General features: G+C 40.4%; 3 protein-coding genes across 8 annotated transcripts in view; 1 reads left to right on the forward strand and 2 right to left on the reverse strand.

Annotated features, from left to right (window-relative positions):
* LOC147332585 (nuclear GTPase SLIP-GC-like) overlaps positions 1-23,438 on the reverse strand; it is a 144,018-nt gene that overhangs the window by 102,002 nt on the left and 18,578 nt on the right. The gene's annotated exons all lie outside the window — the stretch shown is intronic.
* Positions 1-23,438, reverse strand: part of LOC147332586 (nuclear GTPase SLIP-GC-like) — a 145,074-nt gene that overhangs the window by 70,690 nt on the left and 50,946 nt on the right. The gene's annotated exons all lie outside the window — the stretch shown is intronic.
* Positions 2,689-13,827, forward strand: LOC147332590 (nuclear GTPase SLIP-GC-like). 3 transcript variants are annotated; one of them, XM_086289218.1, is made up of 21 exons: positions 2,689-3,029; positions 3,126-3,207; positions 3,507-3,619; positions 3,813-3,866; positions 4,559-4,583; positions 5,414-5,518; positions 5,697-5,784; positions 6,413-6,626; positions 6,724-6,975; positions 8,344-8,544; positions 8,622-8,794; positions 9,254-9,308; positions 9,399-9,486; positions 9,592-9,713; positions 10,108-10,284; positions 10,372-10,526; positions 10,660-10,777; positions 10,909-11,017; positions 12,362-12,492; positions 12,676-12,757; positions 12,845-13,827. In XM_086289218.1, the coding sequence occupies exons 1-21, from the start codon at positions 2,889-2,891 to the stop codon at positions 12,931-12,933; spliced, it is 2,574 nt and encodes an 857-aa protein (XP_086145344.1). In that variant the 5' UTR covers positions 2,689-2,888; the 3' UTR covers positions 12,934-13,827. The 3 variants fall into 3 exon arrangements, with proteins under 3 accessions (XP_086145344.1, XP_086145342.1, XP_086145343.1); XM_086289216.1 differs by having other exon boundaries at positions 3,014-3,207; XM_086289217.1 differs by lacking the exon at positions 3,813-3,866 and having other exon boundaries at positions 3,014-3,207.

A 23,438-nucleotide genomic window follows, 5' to 3' on the forward strand; every position in this document is an offset into this window, starting at 1 on the left:
CATGATGACCAATTGGAGTGGTGATTTCTATGACTTTGTGTATATAATTTGGCATTTTGTACAAATGTAGGCTGATAATAAATACATGATATCATTTCATTCATTTCAAAGGTTTATTTGCATGACGCACAAACAGACACAATTGAAAGGTACAAATGTGCATGAAACGAATTCAAACGTGCTGCAGATGTGTGTCACAGGTTGATCTGGCTGTAGGCTGTGGCACTTGGCCAGAGGTGGCGCTGGTTGACTCGACTCCATGTTAGTGCACAAAGTAAACTGCTCGCTGTAGTTGTGAAGCAAAAACGCTGAATTCGGAGAAATAAACCGTGCGAGGGGGACGATTACGACGACAAGAGTCTCCCGATCGTTTACTCTTGCTGTCCTGTGAACAACATCGGCGTGGTGTTACTTGTTTGCTGTTTTCGCGATCGCGTCGCGCGTGAGGATATCACCAGGTAAACTCGCCACATTTTTATACATTTTGTTGTTCAACAGCATCAAGACTGACGGAGTGTGTTTGAGACAACCTCACAAGTGTCACAGATGACACATTTGGCGTTTTTTTTGCTGGTTTGTCGGTAGCAGCTCCTGAAACGCAAGACTGCAACACATCTGTTCGACCAACGCCAGTTGATCTAAACGCCAGTTGATCTGGAACACCGGCGAGAACAGCGGACTCCCGACACATCGTTTTCAACCCCCCTGCGGTATTTTCGCTACTCAGGTTAAACAAACCCCAAACCCCAGTAGCTGTCTATTGTATTGAGTGTCCACTAAAATAAAAATAAAAGCGTTCTAACATCTCACCTGCTTGTTTTTATTAAGGTATGTACACGTACACTATTTTTATTAATAGAGATTTCACTACTGAGGTTAAACATGATATATAAGTCACTTAGATCACTTCTAAATGTTAATGTTTGGTTTATTTGAGTGTTTTATTTTTTCCTGAGTAAACCGGTTTGGCTGTGATTAAAGTTAAGCTTCATAACATATTACTCACAGTTAAATTAAGAGGGGACGGCAGTAAAAACTCCAGACCTGTGACATCATCAAGTACGCTGGCATTCCAATTGTACAAATCGCGAGTCCGTACTCACATTCTCTTTTTTCCCAAAAGCATAGCAGCAGCAGACTTTGTTGTGGTTATAAAACAAACGAGGAAATGAAATAATTTAAAAAAACGAAATATTTAATTACTTCCCGGTTTGTCGGCAGTAGCTCTTGACCGTCACCAGTTAATCTAAAACATAATATTTCTAAACCAACAGAATTTCTGGTGCTTACTAACAAAGGTCTATTCTGGTTGAACAGCCGTATACACAATTTGATTTTTTTTTTTTTAATGTACAAACAATGAACAGACCACGACAGCTGGACAAAGTATTTCAACATTAAAAACCTAAATTACGGAGCTCTATTAAAGTCTTGAATAGACAACAATATCTAACTATGTCATTAACTGTGAGCAAGCCATGTTTTCATAGATCATTTATAAGCTTCTTAGGTAAATTACTCTTTTTTCATTGACAAAACTGGATAGATCAAGATAATCAACTAGGACTTTTTACTTAAATAAAATAAAGAACTGCTAGCTAGCACTGCTTTTTATGCATATTTAATGTAATACAATTGCTAAGTAGCAAATTAAATCATGTATTATCTTAAGAAGCAGGTTAGACTTAGAAAAACTGCAATAATCCATCAGTCCATCCATTAGTGTAATTTAATGCTCAACTCGTTTTGACAGTTTTAAAACCAGTTCATACTGAATACGCCCGCTCTGCACAAGATATGTAAGCTTCTCACGGTTTACATAATCAAGAAAACATCTAAAACCTGCAGGACACCTGCCCTGGATGTCTGGAGTTCGACACCTTTGATCTAGTTAATTATTAAAATAAAGTTATGAGAAAAACGACCCCTTAAACCCAAATTAATGTGATAAGAATTACTTAAAATAGCAGAATGCAACTCAAGAAAAAAAATCTGAGGGGGTTTATGATTGTTATGGATTCAAATATTGGGGATGGATACAAGAGGAAAAAACCACAATAACAACACTGGTCCGGCCGGGTTGAGTCAAACGATGATTTTAATGATCACACGCGTGGGAGATGGACACCGTACGCAGACAGCATCAGATCTCAAAATGGTGGAGCATTGATCAAACTCTTATAGCCTCTAGTGCCCCCCCCCCCTAATCATAAAAGCCTAAACATTCACATTCCTTCTCTCACACAGCGCCTAAGCTACGACCTTGGCTCCCTGGTTATCTGCTCCTGCTGAGATGGGGCAGAAAACTCCAGCATGTTCTGTTCTCTTCTAATCAGACAAATAAGGCGATGACTTTCTGCGAACAGTATTTCTTATAACTCAGCAGTATAATGCATCAGAAAACAATATCATCCATTCACAATAAATCAGCAGTCTAATGTAATGCAAATCAGTTTAACAGATGCAATAGTTATCACCTTCTAATTCAGGAGAATGAACTAAAACTACATAATAATTCACAATCTTTAATTAAGGGTCTAACATGGCATAAAATAATATTATAATCTCACATGATCTATAATATAGCCAGCCTTATGGGAAGCTGTCAGGTCGCCCACATTTTCTACAGTCAGTGGTTCACGCGCTTTGCCTACGCACTCACCGGCTGGGCAGGGCGGCGGCTCTGTGCTACTTGTCACATATCGTTTTACCATTTAAGTCAGTGTAGTACAGGTGTTGTGCCAAAAACTGACAGGCTGTCTCTGGTTTATCGCGCTTTCCGTAGTCGTGTTTCCGTGGATCTCAAATTTGTGTTCTCTCCCCCTGTACAGACCCTCCTGGTCCCCTGCCTGTTTTACCTTGACTTTGTCGTGAGTTAGGATATTCGTATGTGGACGTCGTGTATCATACAAAGAGGACGTGTGAGTGACTGGCGAGTGAGAAGAGGAGTTTTGGACGTGTTCACTTTTCCCTGGATTCCCGGGAGCACCAGTTGCCCTGCACGGTTGTTTAAAGCGCCTGGTGTCACTGTAAATAAACTCTCTTTAATTGAAACCGTTCAGAGATCTGCGCTTGAGTCCGCTCGTTCACCTTAACAGGATCAGAAATTACAATTTATCTTACAGTTTCTATTCTTGGTCATGGATGATTTTGTGCGAAACAAACTGACTGAATGGAAACTAAGTGAATGGATTGAGGCATTTGAAGGTAAATATTACTGTGAATTAGTGATGGCTACAGTTATTGATACTTATACGTTCTCTTAACTCTGAAAAATAAGGCCTATTAATACACATTTAAATGGTGTTCATACTATAGCATGATCAGTTTTGAATGTTGTCTATGCTTGGGGAGTAGAAAATCACTTGCGGTTTGCATATTTACTACACAAAATGTGTAAGCAAAAGAAAATGTCCTAAGACTGGAATCTCCTGAAAAAAAAAAAAAAGTACTTCTCAAGTAATTTTATAAATAATAAATTTTTCTGCTATTTAATTTTATTACAGCTCAAGAAATTGATGAGGAAAGTCTATATCATCTTGATGATCAGGAAATTAATCAATTGATCACAAAAGCTGGACCTAGAGTGAAATTCAACAATAAACTAAAGCTGTTAAAGGTAAATAAATCCTTCAACATTTCTTTCCTTTTGTCTGGAAAAATCTCACTCTTGTTAATGCTTACAGATAAATTTGTTGTAGAATTATTATGTGCAAACTACTTTAACTTTCAATGTATCTGTGATAGCAATATTATTCACAAAAATTCTTTTATTTTTTGCTGATGGATTTGCAATGTTTTCATTATGTTAGGAAGAGCAAAATACAACTCAACCACAAAAGCAAGCAGTTAATATTTCTGTTGAAGTAAGTTTCATGTTTCATGACACTCCTCTTCAATATCCGTATTGTAACTTACATTTTTAAAGTATTCATTTTACATTGATTTGCACTTAACCTTACCTGCTCTGCAAACAAGAGTCTAAAGAAACAGCTGATTTGGATCGGCTAAGGATTATTGAATTTCAGATAATGAACCAGCATGCCTTCATTTGTCATACATATACACTAAGGTGACCTAAGTCAAAGTAAAGCTCCAGTCACACAACCCTAGAGACCAGCCGGCAACCTAAAATCCTTACAACCTCCACTGAACACTAAACTGATGTAGTTGCCTCATGTTTGAGCACACATTTTACTCTAGGAGCTGGTGGTTACCAACTGGTCTCTAGGTCTGTGTCACTGGTTCTGAATGAGGCAGAAACATTGACTCATGGGATCATGTTTATTGAGAGGAAAGGATATGAAAGGTTTTCATGTTTTAATCGTTGTACTATTGGAGAATGTAAGTCTGTATACTTATTTTTACATGGTTTGCACACTGTAAAAAGTGCATGTGAAAGTTGTTTTTGTTGTTGTTGTTTTTTTAAGTTTGTTAAAGAGCAATGTGTCCCTATACAGGTGCTATAATTTCCTGTATAAATTCAATTATGCATATATGTACAACTATAGTAGTTTAATTTCAAACATGAAAGTCAAATATTTCTATTCATCCTCAGGATTCGCCATCCAAAAGTGAAAAGGGTAAGAAAAATGTCTGTCGTTCTCATTTTATTGCATCTAATATGTTTATTCTCACAGTAGTATTTTTGCAGCTTTTAAACTTAATTACACAGGTCAAAATCATCAGAGATAAGTTTGAAAGCATAATGTCGCCCCATTACCACAGACCTTAAGAAGATATATAAATTGTACTTTGGCTCTCCACTGGCCGAGCAGGACTAAGTGTTCCAATGGACTGCATGACTGGCTAAATCTACAAAGGGTAGCAATACCATTTGAAGTCCCGATAATGTGGCAGGAACCGCAAGATCATCAATGATTGCTGTTTTTGCCGCGCCAATACAAGATTCTCAGCTGAAAATAAGCACAAAATTGTATATCCCAGCCTGGATTCTGCAGTAAGGCCTGTTCCTCATGATGATCCATTGCCTGACAATCCAGACACAGTATACACAAGAAAATCTCTTTTTGAAGAAACAGTGGTAGCTGACTGACCCTGATCATTATATCTATGCGACAGTGTGCATCTATCTGACTTCACAATGAAAATATTGAAACAGTTACTTGATCTGTCCGTGCGGTTTAATAAAAACTGCATGCAAGTCCATTGCAAACTATAATTAGTTTAAATTATTAGTTTTAGTAAACTTTGAATTAGTCATAATTTAAAAAGTCGATGTGACTGGGAAAAAAATGAAAGCAGATCTGAAATCAGCATGAAAAGCTGGTTTAGAAAAGTGTATTGTGGTTTCTGATGACTACAAAAAGAAATTTTGTTGACCTGTGTTATCAGAAGTTTCAATCTTGAGAGAAACTGTTCTTTTTTTTCTCTTTCTTTAAAAAAAAAAAAGAAATCCAAAAAAGAAAGAGAAAGTCAGATCATCTTCAGGGTGAGTTCAGCCAATGGCAACCAGCTCCTAAACAACAATACAACTGTGCAGCAGGATCACAGTCAGGTACATACATAAATATATAATGAAAAATACTAATGGGCATTTTAAAAAAAAATAGCCATACAGTATAAACATGTGAAAATCCTCACACGTTTTCCTGCTTTGGATATCAGTGGGCCACATTTTGCATTACACTGGTTCCTGGTTCCTACTTATTAGTTCTTCACTTTCACTCTGACAGAAACAGAAATACTGTCTGATGTCAAAGACATAATGAAACATGTCAGTGAAGGACTACATGGCCGTGACAAGCTCAGTGCTTTCCTAAAGTGAGTAAAAAAGATTTCCTATTTTTGTTGGATGTTGTTCCAACCAATTCCAAGAAAGTTGGGACATCTGTCAAATGAAAATAAAAACATTCATGAAATCTTTTACTCTGAAAGTGTATTGACAATAGATGACAAAAACATATCAAATTCTTAAGATGAGAAAATGCACCATTTTAAGAAAAAAATAAGGTCATATTGTATTTGATGTCAACATGTCTCAGAAAGATTAGGAAGGGGGCAAAAATGCTAGAAAGTAAGTTGTACCAAAAAGAAACAAAGAAATGGAGGAACATTTTGCTGTAATTTGGTATAATAGAGATACTAAAGATTTAAAATCAGAGCTCAACATGCAGCTGTGATGCAGTTCATTCCAGTATTAAGGTGAATTGTACCAGAAACCATAATCTCAGTTTTTAGAGGTGATCAGTAGCTTTTGAATACTGATTAATATTTCATGTTTTGCATGTATGTAGTCTTCAGAGACTTTAAAATAAAACAAAAGACAACAATAAATATTCTAATGATTTTTAAAAACAAATTTTCAAAAACAAATCTTTCTGATTTTGCCACATTTTCAGTTTGTTTCTGAGACTGGATCAGTTAATCCATATTTAAACTTTTTCAACAGGGATAAAACCAAGGATCTGGAGACAGAAAAGAGGCACCTGGTTGGTGTCTTTGGTAAAACTGGGGCTGGAAAGAGCTCTTTAATCAATGCCATCATAAATAAGAAGGGCCTGTTGCCTTCTGGAAGTGTCAGTGCATGTACCTCAGTAATGATAAAGGTGGAGGCTACCAGTGGATCAAAGTATGAGGCACACATCGAGTTCATTACAAAAGAGGTAGAATGAAATATGAACACAGTGATTCTTGAAGTAAAGTAATGTGCTACAATGTAGCTGCAAAACTCAAGATGCAATTTCATTTTATTTTTTTAAGGATTGGAAAAGTGAGTTGAAGTCACTAAAAGAGGTTCTTGAAGACAACGACGATAATGATGATGATGATGATGATGATGATGATGATGGTGGTGGTGGTAATGATGACTTTTTTGATGCTGATGAAAAGTTATCAGCGCTGTATGGAGAAGAGTGGAAAGAAAGATCCCCTCACAACCTCATGGACAACAAATATTTCATAGATATTCCAGAGTTTCGAACATCCAAGACAAAAATTTTGAAAAGTGACTCAGTAAGTGTGCAGTAATACAGACCAAAATAAAATTAAGTTCTTCTCCTGTAGAACATAGGAATACTTGCAGTTTAAAGCATATATTAGACCACAGTTTTGGTGAGATACAAGATCAATGTGTGGCTTATGAACATCACATAGAGAGCAGTAGGAAGTCACTAAAGAAGTGTTAAGCTACGGTGATGCTGCACCTTTTCAGTATAAAGATGATGTCAATGCTATTTAATGCCTCCCTACCTTGGAAAGTGCAGACAGAAAAAAAGCACTGGTGAAGCAGATGTTGCCCCAGTGTATTGCTGAGCAGATATATGTCGGCAATGTGTTGATGTGCCACCTGAGAAATTCCATTCAAAATGTTTGGCACCCAACAAACAGGGGGAAAAAAAACAAGTAACAATTGTGGTGGTTAAAATTTTATGGTTCGCTATCCTGTTGCTGTCTGATTATCCTGTTACTGTTGAGCTTGAAGTTTTCTTTGTGGAGGTGTTCAAGAGTTTCACATTTGTATACAGAAGTAAAAAAAACAAAAAAAAACATAGCACAGTATTTTAGACTTGAAGTCTGCTGACTGGCTCAGCTTATCATAAAACCGTAAAGATTCATTAGCCTATGCTACTAATTCACATGCTAATGCAATTACTGTTGCCTCAGTGGGTGTAGCTCAGGAGGTTGAGCAGGTCGCCTATTAATCAGAGCTTCAATCCATGGCTCCCCTGAGTCTGCATGCCAAATATCTACCAACCCCCAGTTGATCTTCAATGCATCCATCAGAGTGTGAATATTTGTAAATGTTAGCTAGAAAAAGCATACCTAGAAAAAAGTGTTTGGGGTAATGAGGCAAGTTGTAAAAAGTGCTTTAAATGTTTACATACTAATAATAATGGATTGCATTTATATAGCGCTTTTTGAGGCCCTCAAAGCGCTTTACAATTCCACTATTCATTCACTCTCACATTCACACACTGGTGGAGGCAAGCTACAGTTGTAGCCACAGCTTCCCTGGGGCAGACTGACAGAAGCGAGGCTGCCATAGTGCACCATTGGCCCCTCTAGCCATCACCAGTAGGCAGTAAGTGAAGTGTCTTGCCCAAGGACACAACGACCGAGACTGTCCAGGGCTCGAACCGGCAACCTTCCGATTACAAGATGAACTCCCAATTCTTGAGCCACGATCACCCATGTAGTAGAAGAGAGCACCATATAATAACCAGTCCACTTAGTGTGATCCACAGTAAAATCTAAAAAAGCTTTGTTTTTTTATTAAAAAAAAGAAACGTCTTTTTCATGCAATTTATAAAACCTTTGTTATGAGCACATACATTAAAATGTCTTTATTTTAATGTAATTCATCCTGTTACTATTTTGCAGGCTGAAGGGTTGTCTGAAAAATTTGTGAAATACACAAGAAGTGAGTCAAATGAGACAGAAGAAGTAAAGAGGTGGTACTGGCCGCTTGTGAAGTGTGTGACTGTCAAAGTGCCAGACAATGATTTTCTTGATCATGTCACACTTGTGGACCTTCCTGCAAATGGTGACTCTAACAGAAGCAGAGATAGAATGTGGACAGGGGTAATTCACAGAAGTCATGTCATCTTTCATCAAAGCATTAGTTATTTATAATTTACATACTTTTATTTCATTTCCAGTTTGTTGCCAGTTGTTCAGCTGTCTGGATTGTGACTGAAATGAATCAAGCAGCATCAGAAAAAGAAGCCTGGGAGATCCTGGAAAATGCCAGTAGCCTGCTGGGAAATGGTGGCGAGTGTCAGCAAATTCATTTTATCTGCACCAAGTCAGATCATGAAAACCCAGATGATCTGTAAGTCAAATACGCCAAAAATGCAAATTACAAAGAAAGATTGGCACAGATGCACATGGTGATCATACACTTCACTCATGTTAATTTAAGACTGAGGATGTCCATTACAACAGAAGCTAAGGTTTCCCATTGTAGTAGGCCACACTTTGATACAAATGACAAATTAATTTTAGAACTATCATTTGCGATTTTACAGGTATGCTAATATTGCTTATTTTCATCTAATAAAACATTATTAGACATTATAAGGAATGTCTAATATATTATTATTACATTCTATGAGATATTGGTCCTAATATCACAATATGCAATGTATAATATTCTTTACAAAATATATTTAAAAACACAACTGAGTATGCACTCAAATGCTTACAGCTTAAATGAGAATAATCAAAATTTTCCATTACAATACTAACAGTAAATTAATTTTACATCCAATTTTTCTTTCCTTTATAAAAGAAAGAAAATCAAGAGTGCAGTGATGAATGAATTCAAAAGGCGGAAATTAATTAAGGTAAATTTATAATCTGACAGCAAAATCTAAAACAAATATCTTCTATCTTCTGCCCCAAAAAGAAAAACTAACCATCAAAAATGTTCTCAGAATCACTTCAGTGAGGATAGTTTCAAAGTCTTCACAGTGAGCTCCACAGAGTTCCTTAAAGGGGAGAATGCAAATCCAGATCACAATGGTAGGTGAAGTCACTTTATGAATGAACATACAGCGACATAAGGTATGTTTTTGTGTAACAGAAAATGTATTGCTCAGATTCATGTCCTTTTCAATTTTTTAACAGAAATACCAAAACTTAAGGAAATTTTGAAAAATCTAAATGACACTCATTCAGAGACCTTAAACTATGTGTCTGGAGCTTATGGAATTCTGTCTTTGATTCAAGGAGCCACAATAAGAGAAGTGGTAAGAGCAGGCAATAAAGCCTCATTCATAATCTTTTTAAAGTTCATAAAAATGCATGATGGGGAGGAGGCGAGTTGCATGATTGAGAATCTGAAAGGCAGAATGACAGAAGAGCAGATAAAAGCACAGAGAACAGAAGCTGTTTTGCTGCAAGCAAAAACTTGCTTGCAGAAAAAAAAAATCATTGACTAGAGTAATGAGGTCGATAGTGTGGGAAAATGGAAGTGAGCTGAAGAATAGACAGAGGCAGTCGAATGATGACAGACTTATCTGACTGAACTTATGCATGAGCTTCATGTTAAAAACCTGAGTTTGTCAAGATCCCCTCAAAAATGAGTAAAGAACCAATATGTTATGTTTTACTGCCCTAAATAATGATCTTTCTTTTTTTCAGGTTGAACAAAAAAACGATCTGTATGATCTCCTTGAGGGGAAGTTGTTCATCCAACTTAATCAAGTCAAAAAAGCAATTGAAAAAATTATAAAAGCTTTTGAACAACGCCTAAGTGAGGGAGTTGAAAAATCCCAAAATTTATGTGAAAAAAAACTGAAGTCCTTCTTACACCCCAGTGTATGTTTTTAATTACAATTAGATCAAAAACAGGTTACTTTGTTACCATGTTTAAACAAAAAATTCAAAACTACTCCTTTGTTTCAGAAAATGAGTGACGGAGCTTTTCACAGGACACTAAAGTCTGCAGTTAGGAATGATGGGATCCAGAAACCAAAAAAAGGAAAACCAAAAAACCTCAACGTGACTTTAGCATCTTACTTGACTGAAAGCATTGATGAAAAATTCAGAAAGACCTTCCCGTGAGAATAATCTAATTCTGAACAGCACCAATATGTATAATACATGTATCCAAATTGCACTATATTATAAAATTGTATTATATTATAAACTTGCTAATACTGCCATTATAAACTATATCTTTACCACATTCAGAAATGACGTAAAATGTGGACATTTTAATGGCGCCATCGATGCGTTTTCACTCAGCACTGATTCATTGATTGAAAAGTACAAAGATGTTGAACTGCAATTGATATTTCTCCAGACAGAGGTAAAAGAACTTCCCTATTAATGACCCTGATAGCTTATCTATTATTAGAAAGTCATTTAAACCCTGAACTAGTACGTATTTTACCTTGATGTTGTTTTAAATAATGTTAATCCATATTTCATGTTTCTCAGGAAAAGAAAATAAAGGCAAAGCTCAACAAAACCATCCTCACACAAAAGAAACTGATCTACAACAGTCTGACAGAGACAATCAAGGATAATATGAAAAAATGCTATAGAGGTAAGAAAGAAATGAATTAAGGTAGTGGTTCCCAAATGTTTTTTGCTGTTTTTTACACAATAAGTGTAAGGAAACAAGGCTACAAAACTGAGCTGTGTATTTTAACTTGCGCTAAGAACAAAAGCAAAATGAAGGAGCGCTTCTGCGACTTGAGCTACATAAACAATCAGTGAAGTGTCAACTGTTGTTTGGGCCAAAGGGAGAGTCAGACTGGATGGCTGGGTCCCAGGGAAGGGTCAGAGCCACTGAAATAAGTTCAGGTATGGTTTGCTATGACGTCAAGGTAGTTTGCTATGACGTGTACAAAATACAGGGGTGGTCTGCACTAACTGTGGTTAGGTGAGAATCTGGCGAAGAGAAGTTGAGAGCGCCGGCCTTATATGTTGATGGCTTAATTACCCACAGGTGAGAGCAATGAGCAGGAACACGGTGGCTCCTCCCAGAGGTGGAACAGCCGGCTCTGTTGAAAAACACTGGATGCCTCCTTGCGGCCGGTCACACCTCTGACCTTAAAAAGTCAGAAATCATCACAGGGTCAAATATCAACGATCTGCCCAGCTCTGCTGCCCTCTACCTCGCCGCCGCACATCCAGGATATGCTGGACAGTGAAGGCTGGGTGTCTGTCGATGAGCCGGGCAGGAGGCGGGGGGTCAGGAGGCGGGCACAGGTGATTTGGATTTGGGTACAGGGACAATGGTGGCCGTTTTGAAGCAGGCTGGGACTACAGACACAGAGAGGGAAAGGTTGAAGATGTGTGTAAACACTTCAGCCAGCTGAGCCACACATGACTTGAGGTCATGGCCGGGGATCCCGTCCAGATCAGTAGCTTTGCGTGCATTCAGCTTCCTGAATCACATCTGCGCATCCTCCTCAGACAGTGTGCACACTGACGTCATCCACGGTGTGTACACTGTTCGGTCTTGTGGTGTTCGTTGTGTCAAATCTAGCGTAGAATACATTAAGATCCTCACACAGAGTGGCCATGTCTGTCCAAAGGCAAGATATGCTTCATCATATTTTTTTTTTATGTTTATTGGAGAGAAAACTTACGTTAAGTGCAGCACTTCAAAGTTACACTGTTAGCGATCAAAGATTTATGTACATTTGACAAGCTGAGCGCATTCTGTACTGTACAGAAGACACAGCATGAGATTCGCTGTAGACCACTGTCAATCAATCAGGACGCAGAACACAATGTGCTGTAAAAAAAAAAATACAACATGCAAAATTGCACAAAAAAAAAATACACAAAACAACGAGGCTGCGAAAAGTGAACCGCGTTATAGCGAGGGACCACTGTATTTCCATTCAACTGTGCATAAATATTTTTTGTCTCCTTGTAGAAGCAGCAGCATTTGAAGGACGAGGCACCCTGAAGAAGATGAGACACACTATTGAAAGGCATGTGCACTCAAGGAAGTACATGTTTGAAGAGGCAAAAAATGCCATGTTGGAGCAGTTGAGCGATTTGAAGGTTTGTTACAATTTAAAATCAACAAATTATATGAATGTATTTTCTTGATTTTGGTGAGATGCGCAAAAATGTCGAAGTAGCTTTGAAACACATATCATGTCAATAATTTATCTCTTGTCCAGTTATTCTTGGATTCAATAGTTACCGCTGTAAAAACTAACAAAGGGTTTGATAATAAATTAGGAAACTGTTCTGAGGACACTGGAGAACACCATGAAGGAATCCATTGACTTCTCACTCAAGACTGAGACCTGCTCATTGCCAGGTAAACAGAATATATAAAGTATTAGGAATCCTCTCAATACAAACACTAACAATAAATATTTAATGAATACAAATACTTTGTTTTTAGATGTTTCAGATCATCTTCAGGTGGTGAAGAAACATTATGATGAACTTAATGGCGGTCAAGATGAAAAAAAAACAAACCATACTGTGTAAATCTTAAAATCTCACAAATTGTTTAAAGGGCTTTGATCATGAACTATTTTGCTTATTACTGTGAACAATGTGTTTATTTACAATACAACTGATCCATCCAGAAGCTGATGTGATTTGCTCCACAGAAACAGCTGAGGCCTGATGACCCACAGAACATCCCTGAGGAAACACTGATAGAGACAGGAGGTCTTTAGATACTGTCACAATAATATTTGTTTTGCTCTCTTTTAATTTTATGTTGATGTGTACTTTTGACTTTTAATGAATTTTATACACAGAGCATTTGAATATTATAGATATTAATTAAAACTGCTTATTAACTAAGATATTAGGTAAAACTGCTAATAATAAGGTGTTAATCACAAGGGTCTAAATCATGCTTTGATTTCTTTCTTTTTTTTAAAAAAAAAAAAATGCAGTATGTTTTTGATCACTTGTAGCAGAGCGTAAAGGCATGTAATGCATTTCCCCATTCAAACCTGAGATTTATGGTTTTAATTGTAAGAGTCTGAGCTTACGGTTTCCAAAAGCATTTTGATTTTGTTGCATGTTTTAAATATCATAATTTAATGTTTTAAGTTGATGTGTATACTCTTGGTTCATTTGGATGGGAGCATTTATTTTAATGTAATACTTATCAGTTAAACATTAAGCCTTATCCAACACAGAAATGATATTTAACACTTTTACTTCATACTTCTAAATACAAATACTTGTTTTTTGGTTTTGTTTTTTTTTTTTTTTTTGCAGTTATAGCATGTGTGTAAATGACAAATAGTGAGAAATAGGTGTAAGTAAAGCTGTAGAAAATTATCAGCTACTTCTGTCATCTCCCTGCCATATTGCTTTTTTTGGGTTTGGAATTATCGATGAATATATTACAGTTTGGGTTTAGGTTGATGGTTTTTTTGTGTTATTTTTTATTATTATTTTAAGTGTATTACATTTTATTTACTTCTGTGCACATTTCTGAATTCCTGCTTTGATTTTTTGTTTTCATTAAGTCTCTCGAGTTTCCTCCCCCGACAATGTGTTTTGAATTTTATTATGGCATATATACCTGTATACACTAGACATGTAATTATAGTTACTCTCATAAATTGTGTTTAATAACATATACTCATATATACTATGCATACTCACAATGAAGGGTTTATATAGTGGAGTCATTGTGTTAAGCATTTACCTTGCATGTTTAAATCAAATGACCCATATATTTAGGTTAAATATATCTACCATGCGCTTTAGGGTCGGGGAACGGGTCCTGACTGTCATCTGCACTTATGCGCCAAGTGTCAGTTCAGAGTACCCAGCCTTCTTAGAGTCCCTGGAAGGTGCTCCACCTGGAGACTCTGTTGTCCTGCTGGGAGACTTCAGTGCTCACGTGGGTAATGACAGCGAGACCTGGAGGGGCGTGATTGGGAGGAATGGCCTCCCTGATCTTAACCCGAGTGGTGTTTTGTTATTGGACTTCTGTGCACAGTTTGGCCATAACGAACATCTTGTTCGAATATAAGAGTGTCCATAAGTGCACGTGGCACCAGGACGCTCTAGGCCGCAGGTCGATGATCGATTTTGTTATCAGACCTGCGACCATATGTTCTGGACACTCGGGTAAAGAGAGGGGCTGAGCTGTCAACTGATCACCACCTGGTGGTGAGTTGGATCAGGTGGCGGGGTAGGACGCTGGACAGACCTGGTGCACCTAAACGCATAGTGAGGGTGTGCTGGGAAAGTCTAGCAGAGGCCCCAGTCCGCGAGATCTTCAACGCACACCTCCGGCAGAGCTTCAATAGCATTCTGAGGGAGACTGGGGACATTGAGGCCAAATGGACCATGTTCAGCGTCCCCATTGCCGAAGCTGCTGCATTGAGCTGTGGCCGCAAGGTGGTTGGTGCCTGCCATGGTGGTAAGCCACCAGGCTGAAGAAGGAGTCCTATCGGGCTTGGTTAGCCTGTGGGACTCCGGAGACAGCCGACAGATATCAACAGGCCAAGCGGAATGCGGCTCGGGCAGTGGCTGAAGCAAAAACTCGGGTGTGGGAGGAGTTTGGAGAGGCCATGGAAAAAGACTCAGACTGCCTCGAAGAGATTCTGGCAAACCGTCAGGCGTCTCAGGAGGGGAAAGCGGTGCTCTACCTGCACTGTGTATAGTGCTGGCGGAGCGCTGCTGACTTCAACTGAGAAAATTGTCAGGCAGTGGAAGGAATACTTCGGGGACCTCCTTAGTCCCACTGACACGTCTTCCGAGGAGGAAGCAGAGTCTGGGGATGAGGGGAAGGACCCGCCAATTTCCGGGGGTGAGGTCACTGAGGCAGTTAAACATCTCCTTGGTGGCAGAGCCCCTGGTGTTGATGAGGTCCGCCCCGAGTTCCTGAAGGCTCTGGACGTTGTGGGGCTGTCCTGGTTGACACGCCTCTACAATGTTGCGTGGAGATCAGTGGCAGTACCCCTGGACTGGCAGCCCGGGGTGGTGGTCCCCATCTTTAAGAAGGGAGACCGGAGGGTGTGTTCCAACTACAGGGGGATCACACTCCTCAGCCTCTCTTGGAAAGTCTATGCCAGGGTGCTGGAAAGGAGAGTTCGTCCGCTAGTCGAACCTCGGAGACAGGAGGAACAATGCGGTTTTCGTCCTGGTCATGGAACACTGGACCAGCTCTTTATCCTCTCAAGGATACTTGAGGGTGCATGGGAGTTTGCCCAACCAGTCTACATGTGTTTTGTGGACTTGGAGAAGGCATTCGACCGTGTCCCTTGGAGGTGGGAGGTGCTGCAGGAGTATGGGGTGTCTGGCCCATTGCTACGGGCCATTCGATCCCTATACAACCGTTGCAAGAGCTTGGTTCGCATTGCCGGCAATAAGTTGGACTCGTTCCCGGTGGGTGATGGGCTCCGCCAGGGCTGCCCTTTGTCACCGATTCTGTTCATAATTTTTATGGACAGGATTTCTAGGTGCAGCCAAGTGGCGGAGGGCTTTCACTTCGTTGGCCTCAGAATCTCATCTCTGCTTTTCGCGGATGATGTGGTTCTGTTGGCTTCATTGAGTGAAGGCCTCCAGATCGCACTGGAACGGTTCACAGCCCAGTGTGAAGCAGCGGGAATGAGGATTAGCACCTCCCAAATCTGAGGCCATGGTTCTCAGCCGGAAAAGGGTGGAGTGCCCACTCCGGGTTGGGGATGAGTTCCTGCCCCAAGTGGAGGAGTTCAAGTATCTCGGGGTCTTGTTCGCGAGTAATGGGAGAAGGGAGCCGGAGGTAGACAGACAGAGTGGTGCGGCAGCTGCAGTGGTGCGGCAGCTGCAGTGATGCGGACGCTGCACCGGTCCGTCGTGGTGAAGAGGGAGCTGAGTGTAAAAGCGAAGCTCTCAATTTACCGGTCGATCTACGTCCCTACCCTCACCTATGGCCACGAGCTGTGGGTAGTGACCGAAAGAACGAGATTGCGGATACAAGCGGCGGAAATGAGCTTCCTTCGAAGGGTGGCTTGCCTCTCCCTTAGAGATAGGGTGAGAAGTTCGGCCATCCAGGAGGGCCTCTTAGTAGAGCCGCTGCTCCTCCACATCGAAAGGAGCCAGCTGAGGTGGTTTGGGCATCTGACAAGGATGCCTGCTGGGCGCCTCCTGGGGTTGGTGTTCCGGGCATGTCCCACTGGGAGGAGGCCCCGGGGCAGACCCAGGTCACACTGGAGAGATTATATCTCTCGGCTGGCCTGGGAACGCCTTGGTGTTCCCCCGGATAAGCTGGAGGAGGTGGCTGGGGAGAGGGAGGTCTGGGCTTCTCTGCTTAGGCTGCTGCCCCCATGACCCGGCCCCGGATAAAGCAGATGAAGATGGATGGATGGATGGATATCTACCATTGTATTAATGAAAGATTTGTGCCAGTTGTTGTATGAACACATGTTGATTAATACTGTTTGAAAACGTAACACTGAGGATCAGGAAGAAACCTTTGATAGTGTTATGGCACTGCTAAAGTATGGGCATAGGACACTTCTTGTTATGCAGCTGCCTTTAACTGTGCAGCATAAGCATGCAGCTACGTTTAACTGGACTGCTTCGGGGCGTGTGCAGCCCTTTAAACGGCTGTACAACAGAAGCATGCAGCTCTTTGGAGCGCTGTAAAGCAAAGGCCTGGGGCCCTTTCTGGGGCTGTAAGATAAAAGTGTGCAGCTCCTTAAACGGCTGTACGGTAAAAGCATGCAGCCCTCTAAGTAACTGTAAAACAAAAGCATACAGCTCTGTGAATGACTGTAAAGCAAAAGCAGGAAGCTCTTTAAATGACTGTAAAGCTGAAGTGTATAGCCCTTTCAATATCTCTATAAGCAAACAAACCTGGCCTTTGCAGGGCATGTATTTGGGATTTTGCTCGTTTGACAATTTATCAATTATTAAAGCTCACTGGTGGTCACATTGTTTATTTTGCCTCCGGTTGCAGTCCCACAACTGCGTTTTTACTCCAGCACATTGTGATGCATCTAATATATCACTTAGTTTTCTTGCTTCCTTATCTGAAATGATTCTAAAAGAATGCATGTATTTGATATTGTGTACTGTTCAATAAATCTTAAGTGCAAGAAAATATTTATTTTAGTCATAAAATGGAAACATTTTTTATAGCCCGATCTTTTTACCCTAAAACCACCAAAAAATTGCGTTGCAGGACCAACATACAGTGGTGAGACAAGTTTGCTCCCCTTCCTCATTTTCATTTTTTGTGTTTGTCACACTTCAGTGTTTCAGAACAGCAAACAAATAAAAAAATTTGACAAAAATAATACAAGTAAACAAAATGGAGTTTCTTAATGAAGGTGTTTATTATTAAGAGGGAAAAAATCCAAACTTATGTCGCCTGTTTGATGATTTGAAACATTTAAGTGTGACAAACATACAAGAAAAAAAAGGAAACCAGGTAGGGGGCAAATACTTTTTCACACCACTGTAGTTTAAAACACACCACAAAAATTACAGTTTACATTATGCAGATTATAGGTTAACGAACATCTTAGCCAGAGTACAAGATTTACATCACACTCTGAAATGATATTGGATAAAACTAAAGATATTTTCTGTGTATCTTTTATATTTTTTATCTTTATTATATTTTATTCATGATTTTTTACACAGTATCAGATTAGCCTCTCGTTTTTAGTGACAATTTCTTATTCTTTGACATGAAAACTTTGCATATTTGAGTTGGAAAATTGGGTTGGAGTTTTTTTGTGGTCAAACATGATGTGTTACTGTTGCGGGAGCGATTAATATTTGGAGAAATGCGCCAAGCCAGTTAAGAAAAACTGATCCCCTTTTGACCTTTAAGATTTATCTTGTAAACCTTTCAGAGATGACTGGCCTCACTTTAGAGTAAGTAGGGTTTTCACTACATCACAAGTTTAACAATTATTAAAAACATTACTTCTGTTGTCTAGCAGGGAAGCAGTCATTACCACAGGCATTATCACTTAATCATAACTATGTCCATCCCCTGGACAGGTCACCAGTCTGTCGCAGGGCTAACACACAGAGACAAACAACCATTCACACCTATAGGCAATTTAGATGATTTTGAGATCAAATGATTTTTAAATCTTTCTTTAAAAACTATGATATCTGTCACGGAGGAGCAGGGAGGACTCGGCGCAGACTGAAATCTCAGAAAAACAGGTTTATTTACACACTCCAGGTGCACTATATACAGGTGAAGGAGAAGGGGGCCAGGGTTCCCAGGGGTGCAGAGCGGGGTCGGGAAAAGCGTCCAGAGTCTCCAAACCAAACACGAGAAATCTGCATACAGAGAACAAGGGTTAGCACGGAACTTTCACGGACAGAGCTCAAAACTGGCTGAGGCTAAAGTAGCACTGACGAGCGTTATTCAATAGTCCAGCGGCGAGGTGCTCTCAGTCACTGCCTTAAGTAGCGGGAGCAAACAAGGTGAGGAGCCACAGGTGATTGCCTACAGGTGGTGGAGGCCGGGAGCTCACAATGAGCTCCGCCCAGGCAGCGAGCAGAGAGAGAGGAGAGAGAGAAAAGACAAAACATAACATGTAGCCACACAGGGCCAGCCGAGCAGGCACGGGGACCATGACAATATCTAAGATATGTTTTGCACAATTCCATCACACAATATCACTCGAATTCCCAACAGAAATTATAACAAGGAGCAAAAAATTAAAGAAAAGGAGGATCGCAGTGAGAATATTGAATGACAGAGAACACTAGAGAACATTGGTATGATATCAGGCCATCAGATACCCTGTGTTCAGCAAGTGGTTCAAGCTTCATTTTGCTTTTGAGTAAATATGGTGTATTCTATTTGCATGAGGTTGTTTGCTTTGGGTGTGTGCAGTGGGTGGAATAGGACACTTGGAAAAGAGGTGATGCACTCTAAAAACTAAAACTCACATTTACTTAACATTTTTGATGCAACACTTTTACACTTAAAAATATTGAGTAGATTGGAAACCAGTCAAAACTGTTCAATATACTTGATCAATTGAATAACTAAAGCTTAAAGAAATTAAGTTGAAATGAATAATTGTAGTAGTTACACAAACACGAAAAAATTGAGCAAATATAACAGAACTCATGAGTTAAAAACAAATGTAAGGTTAAGGTGGGTCAAACTTCTCTACAACATCAATACTAATAAACCGTATTATATCACAGTCCTTCGACCTCCACAGAGGTACAAGACAGGGCTGTCCACTGAGTCCTCTGCTTTTTGCTTTAGCTTTAGAGCCTCTGGCAGCGACAATACGTAGAGAACCTGATTTTCCAGGTATCCAGGTCCACAATAATAATCACAAATTGATGCTCTATGCTGATGACGCCCTGGTCCTAATATCGCAGCCAGAACGCTCTCTACCTGCTCTCTTAAGAATTATTAACCGGTTCTCTAATATATCAGGATATAGGGTAAATTGGTCAAAGTCTGAAGCGCTCCCTCTGACAGGCTTCTGCCCCAAAACCCTGTTCCAGCCAGGGGATTTCAGCTGGCCTCAGACTGGTATTAAATACTTGGGCATTACATTCCCCCGTTTGTTATACAACATAGTTCAGGCTAATTTTGAACCCCTATTGGACAAGTTCAGAACCGACATAATTAGATGGTCCCCTTTGTTTCTCACCCTTTGGGGTAAAGTTAACATCATCAAAATGAATTGTGCTCCAAAATTTAATTACCTACTACAAACACTCCCGCTAGAAATCCCATCAAAATATTTTCATCAATTTGACAGATTATGCAACCAATTCATATGGAATAACAGACGCCCTAGAATAAAGCTTAAAAAGCTACAGCAACCAGTGGAGTCGGGTGGCCTGGGGGTCCCAAATCTACTATTTTACCATTATGCTTTCAGTCTGAGACACATGGTTCACTGGGCTCTCCCTCCAGAACGAGCCCCCCCATGGCTTAGTCTGGAGAGTACTTTGTGCTCACCACTCCCTCTGATGCACATTTTAACCACCAAGCTCCCACCAGATATACAAACCCACCCCATTCTTTCTTTTCTCCAGACGGTCTGGAAGAAGGTGGCCTTGCTACTAAATTTTAACTCCCACCTTCATACTGAGGCCTCCATATGGCTCAATCCCAAACTCTGCATTAATAAGTCGCCGTTTTTCTGGAGACTGTGGGTCCAGAGAGGGTTACTTGTTCTCGGAGACCTGTATCAGGGGAGAATTCTCAAGTCCTTCAACGACCTTAAAGCACAGTTTCAGTTGCCACAAAGTCAGTTTTGGAGGTACTTGCAGCTCCGGCACTTATTGCTCAAAACCTTTGGTTCCTCCTCCACACCACCTCCAACTATTGAATATCTCAGCTACATCAAAAAAATCTTTTGGGGGGGGGGGGGGGGGTGGGGGGGGGTCGTGAAATCTCTAAATATTACTCAATGCTTGTTAAGGGCACGAGTAAAGGGCTACCCGCTCTCCGGTTAGCTTGGGAATCTGACCTTGGTGTGGCTTTTACAGATCAGGAATGGACTACAATTTTGCAGAATAGTTAAAAGGTGTCCAGGGAACTTAGAACGAGACTAATCCAATTCAAATGACTACACCGAATTTACTGGTCGCCACACAGACTGTATAGGGCGAACCTCATACAGTCCCCTGAATGCTGGAGATGTCAGACTGGGGTAGGCACATTGACCCATGTGATTTGGAGCTGTCCTAAAACCCAAATCTTTTGGACTGAGATACATGACTTTATCAAATCAACCATACGATGGGATATTCCTTTTTCACCAAGACTATTTGTTTTGGGGGACCCATCACTCCTTAAATATGCTCCGCCTAAGGCTGCTGAGTGGGTACAGACTGCATTGATGCTGGGGCGTAAACTCATTATCTCTCAGTGGAAGGCCCCTTCCACCCCACCTGTCTCTGTATGGCATATTCAATTAGGGAGACTCACTGCACTAGAACAACTCTTATACAGGCTCCTGAATAAAGTGGAGAGTTTCCATCTGAAGTGGGATCCATATCTGTCCAGAATAAAACGAACAGACTAGAACTTAGAGTGGGATAGACATTGGAATTCTGACAAAGCACTTTCAGGGATGTCAGAGTTTGGCATGCAGCAAGACCCACATAGTCAAAGGCTGGCTGTTTTTGTTTCTTTTTTGTTTGTTTGTTTTTTGTTGTTGTTTTTTTTCATGTTTTTGTTTATCTCTTGCTTTGTTTGCCCCCCCCCCATTTTGGTTTGGTATTCTCTACTGTTCTGCTGCTGTGCTGATGTTTTTTTTATGTGATGTAATCTGTCTCTGCGGTGGACTGTAGTGTTCTAAAAGTACAATAAAATATTAATCACAAAAAACAAAACAAATGTAAGGTTAAGTGAAAACCACACAAAAAAAATAACATTGACTTGCTTGGTCAATGTAACTGAAATATAGATGGTCATTTAATCCAAAATTTTGTTCAAACTACTTAATTTTGTAAACTGAACTTCATCAAAAATGTACTTAAAATTAAATATGAATGTTATTGTATTTCACTGGTCTAAGTTTAAAAAAATCAAACAAACTAATATGTAGTTGTGTGTTTTATAATACATATATGAAAAATGACCACATGTTGACATTTTTCCAAATGAAAAATTTATTTTCACAAACATGACAATAACTCGAAATAAACAAGCACTAAAAAGAAAAGAGGCTTTTCCCTTTTAGCTCAAAGCCTTTCATACTTGAAGGATAAATGGCAAACCAGGAGAGCAAACACAAAAAGTTAGATTATTTAAAAAAGAAATGAACAAAACAATGAAAAAGGCCCATGGTTTATGTTCCATCCCCTAGTAAATTACACAAGGACTGTGCAAGCTTAGACCCTCCCTCGGGCTACTGGCCTGTATGAAAAACATCTTTCAGGTTATGGTTATTTTTTAGAACAATTCCCTTTTGTTTTTTGACATACTTGAGATATATATATTGAACACTGAGATCCCAAATTGTAAACAATTTGAAGTAAATGTTGGGGGGGGGGAGTATATATACATACACACACACATACATACACACCCAGCACGCCCCTGCAGGCGGTTTATCCTTCAAGCTCGGGTCCTCTACCAGAGTCCTGGGAGCTTGAAGGTCCTGCGCAGTATCTTAGCTGTTCCCAGGACTGCGCTCTTCTGGACAGAGATCTCCGATGTTATTCCCGGGATCTGCTGGAGCCACTCGCCTAGCTTGGGAGTCACCGCACCTAGTGCTCCGATTACCACGGGGACCTCTTCTCTGAGCCCTTGGTATTTCTCCAGCTTCTCGTGTTCCTTCTTCCTGATATTGCTGTCATTCGGAACCGCTACATCGATCACTACGGCCGTCTTCTTCTGTTTGTCTACCACCACTATGTCCGGTTGGTTAGCCACCACCATTTTGTCCGTCTGTATCTGGAAGTCCCACAGGATCTTAGCTCGGTCATTCTCCACCACCCTTGGGGGAATCTCCCATTTTGACCTCGGGACTTCCAGGTTATACTCGGCACAGATGTTCCTGTACACTATGCCGGCCACTTGGTTATGGCGTTCCATGTATGCCTTGCCTGCTAGCATCTTGCACCCTGCTGTTATGTGCTGGATTGTCTCTGGGGCATCTTTACACAGCCTGCTCCTGGGGTCTTGCCTGGTGTGATAGACCCCAGCCTCTATGGATCTTGTACTCAGAGCTTGTTCTTGTGCTGCCATGATTAGTGCCTCTGTGCTGTCTTTCAGTCCAGCTTTGTCCAGCCACTGGTAGGATTTCTGGATATCAGCCACCTCCTCTATCTGCCGGTGGTACATACCGTGCAGGGGCCTGTCCTTCCATGATGGTTCCTTGTCTCCCTCCTCTTTCTTGGGTTTCTGCTGCCTGAGGTATTCACTGAGCACTTGGTCAGTTGGGGCCATCTTCGTGATGTATTCTTGGATGTTTGTTGTCTCATCCTGGACTGTGGTGCTGACACTCACCAGTCACCAGTCCCCGGCCCCCTTCCTTCCGCTTAGCGTACAGCCTCAGGGTGCTGGACTTGGGGTG

The sequence above is a fragment of the Aulonocara sp. 'chitande type north' Nkhata Bay genome, linkage group LG4 (genome assembly GCF_057382095.1).
Source record: "Aulonocara sp. 'chitande type north' Nkhata Bay isolate Kocher_YH1m ecotype deep benthic linkage group LG4, A_spYH_male_GT1.1, whole genome shotgun sequence".
NCBI classification, from domain to species: Eukaryota; Metazoa; Chordata; class Actinopteri; order Cichliformes; family Cichlidae; genus Aulonocara; species Aulonocara sp. 'chitande type north' Nkhata Bay.

Excerpts from the sequence above, each read along its gene's own strand:
- LOC147332590 (XM_086289218.1), top strand. The coding sequence starts at position 2,889 with ATGTGGACGTCGTGTATCATACAAAGAGGACGTGTGAGTGACTGGCGA. Across the intron at positions 5,785-6,412 it reads AAGCTCAGTGCTTTCCTAAA|GGATAAAACCAAGGATCTGG; the intron begins GTGAGTAAAAAA and ends CTTTTTCAACAG. Across the intron at positions 9,487-9,591 it reads TGCAAATCCAGATCACAATG|AAATACCAAAACTTAAGGAA; the intron begins GTAGGTGAAGTC and ends ATTTTTTAACAG.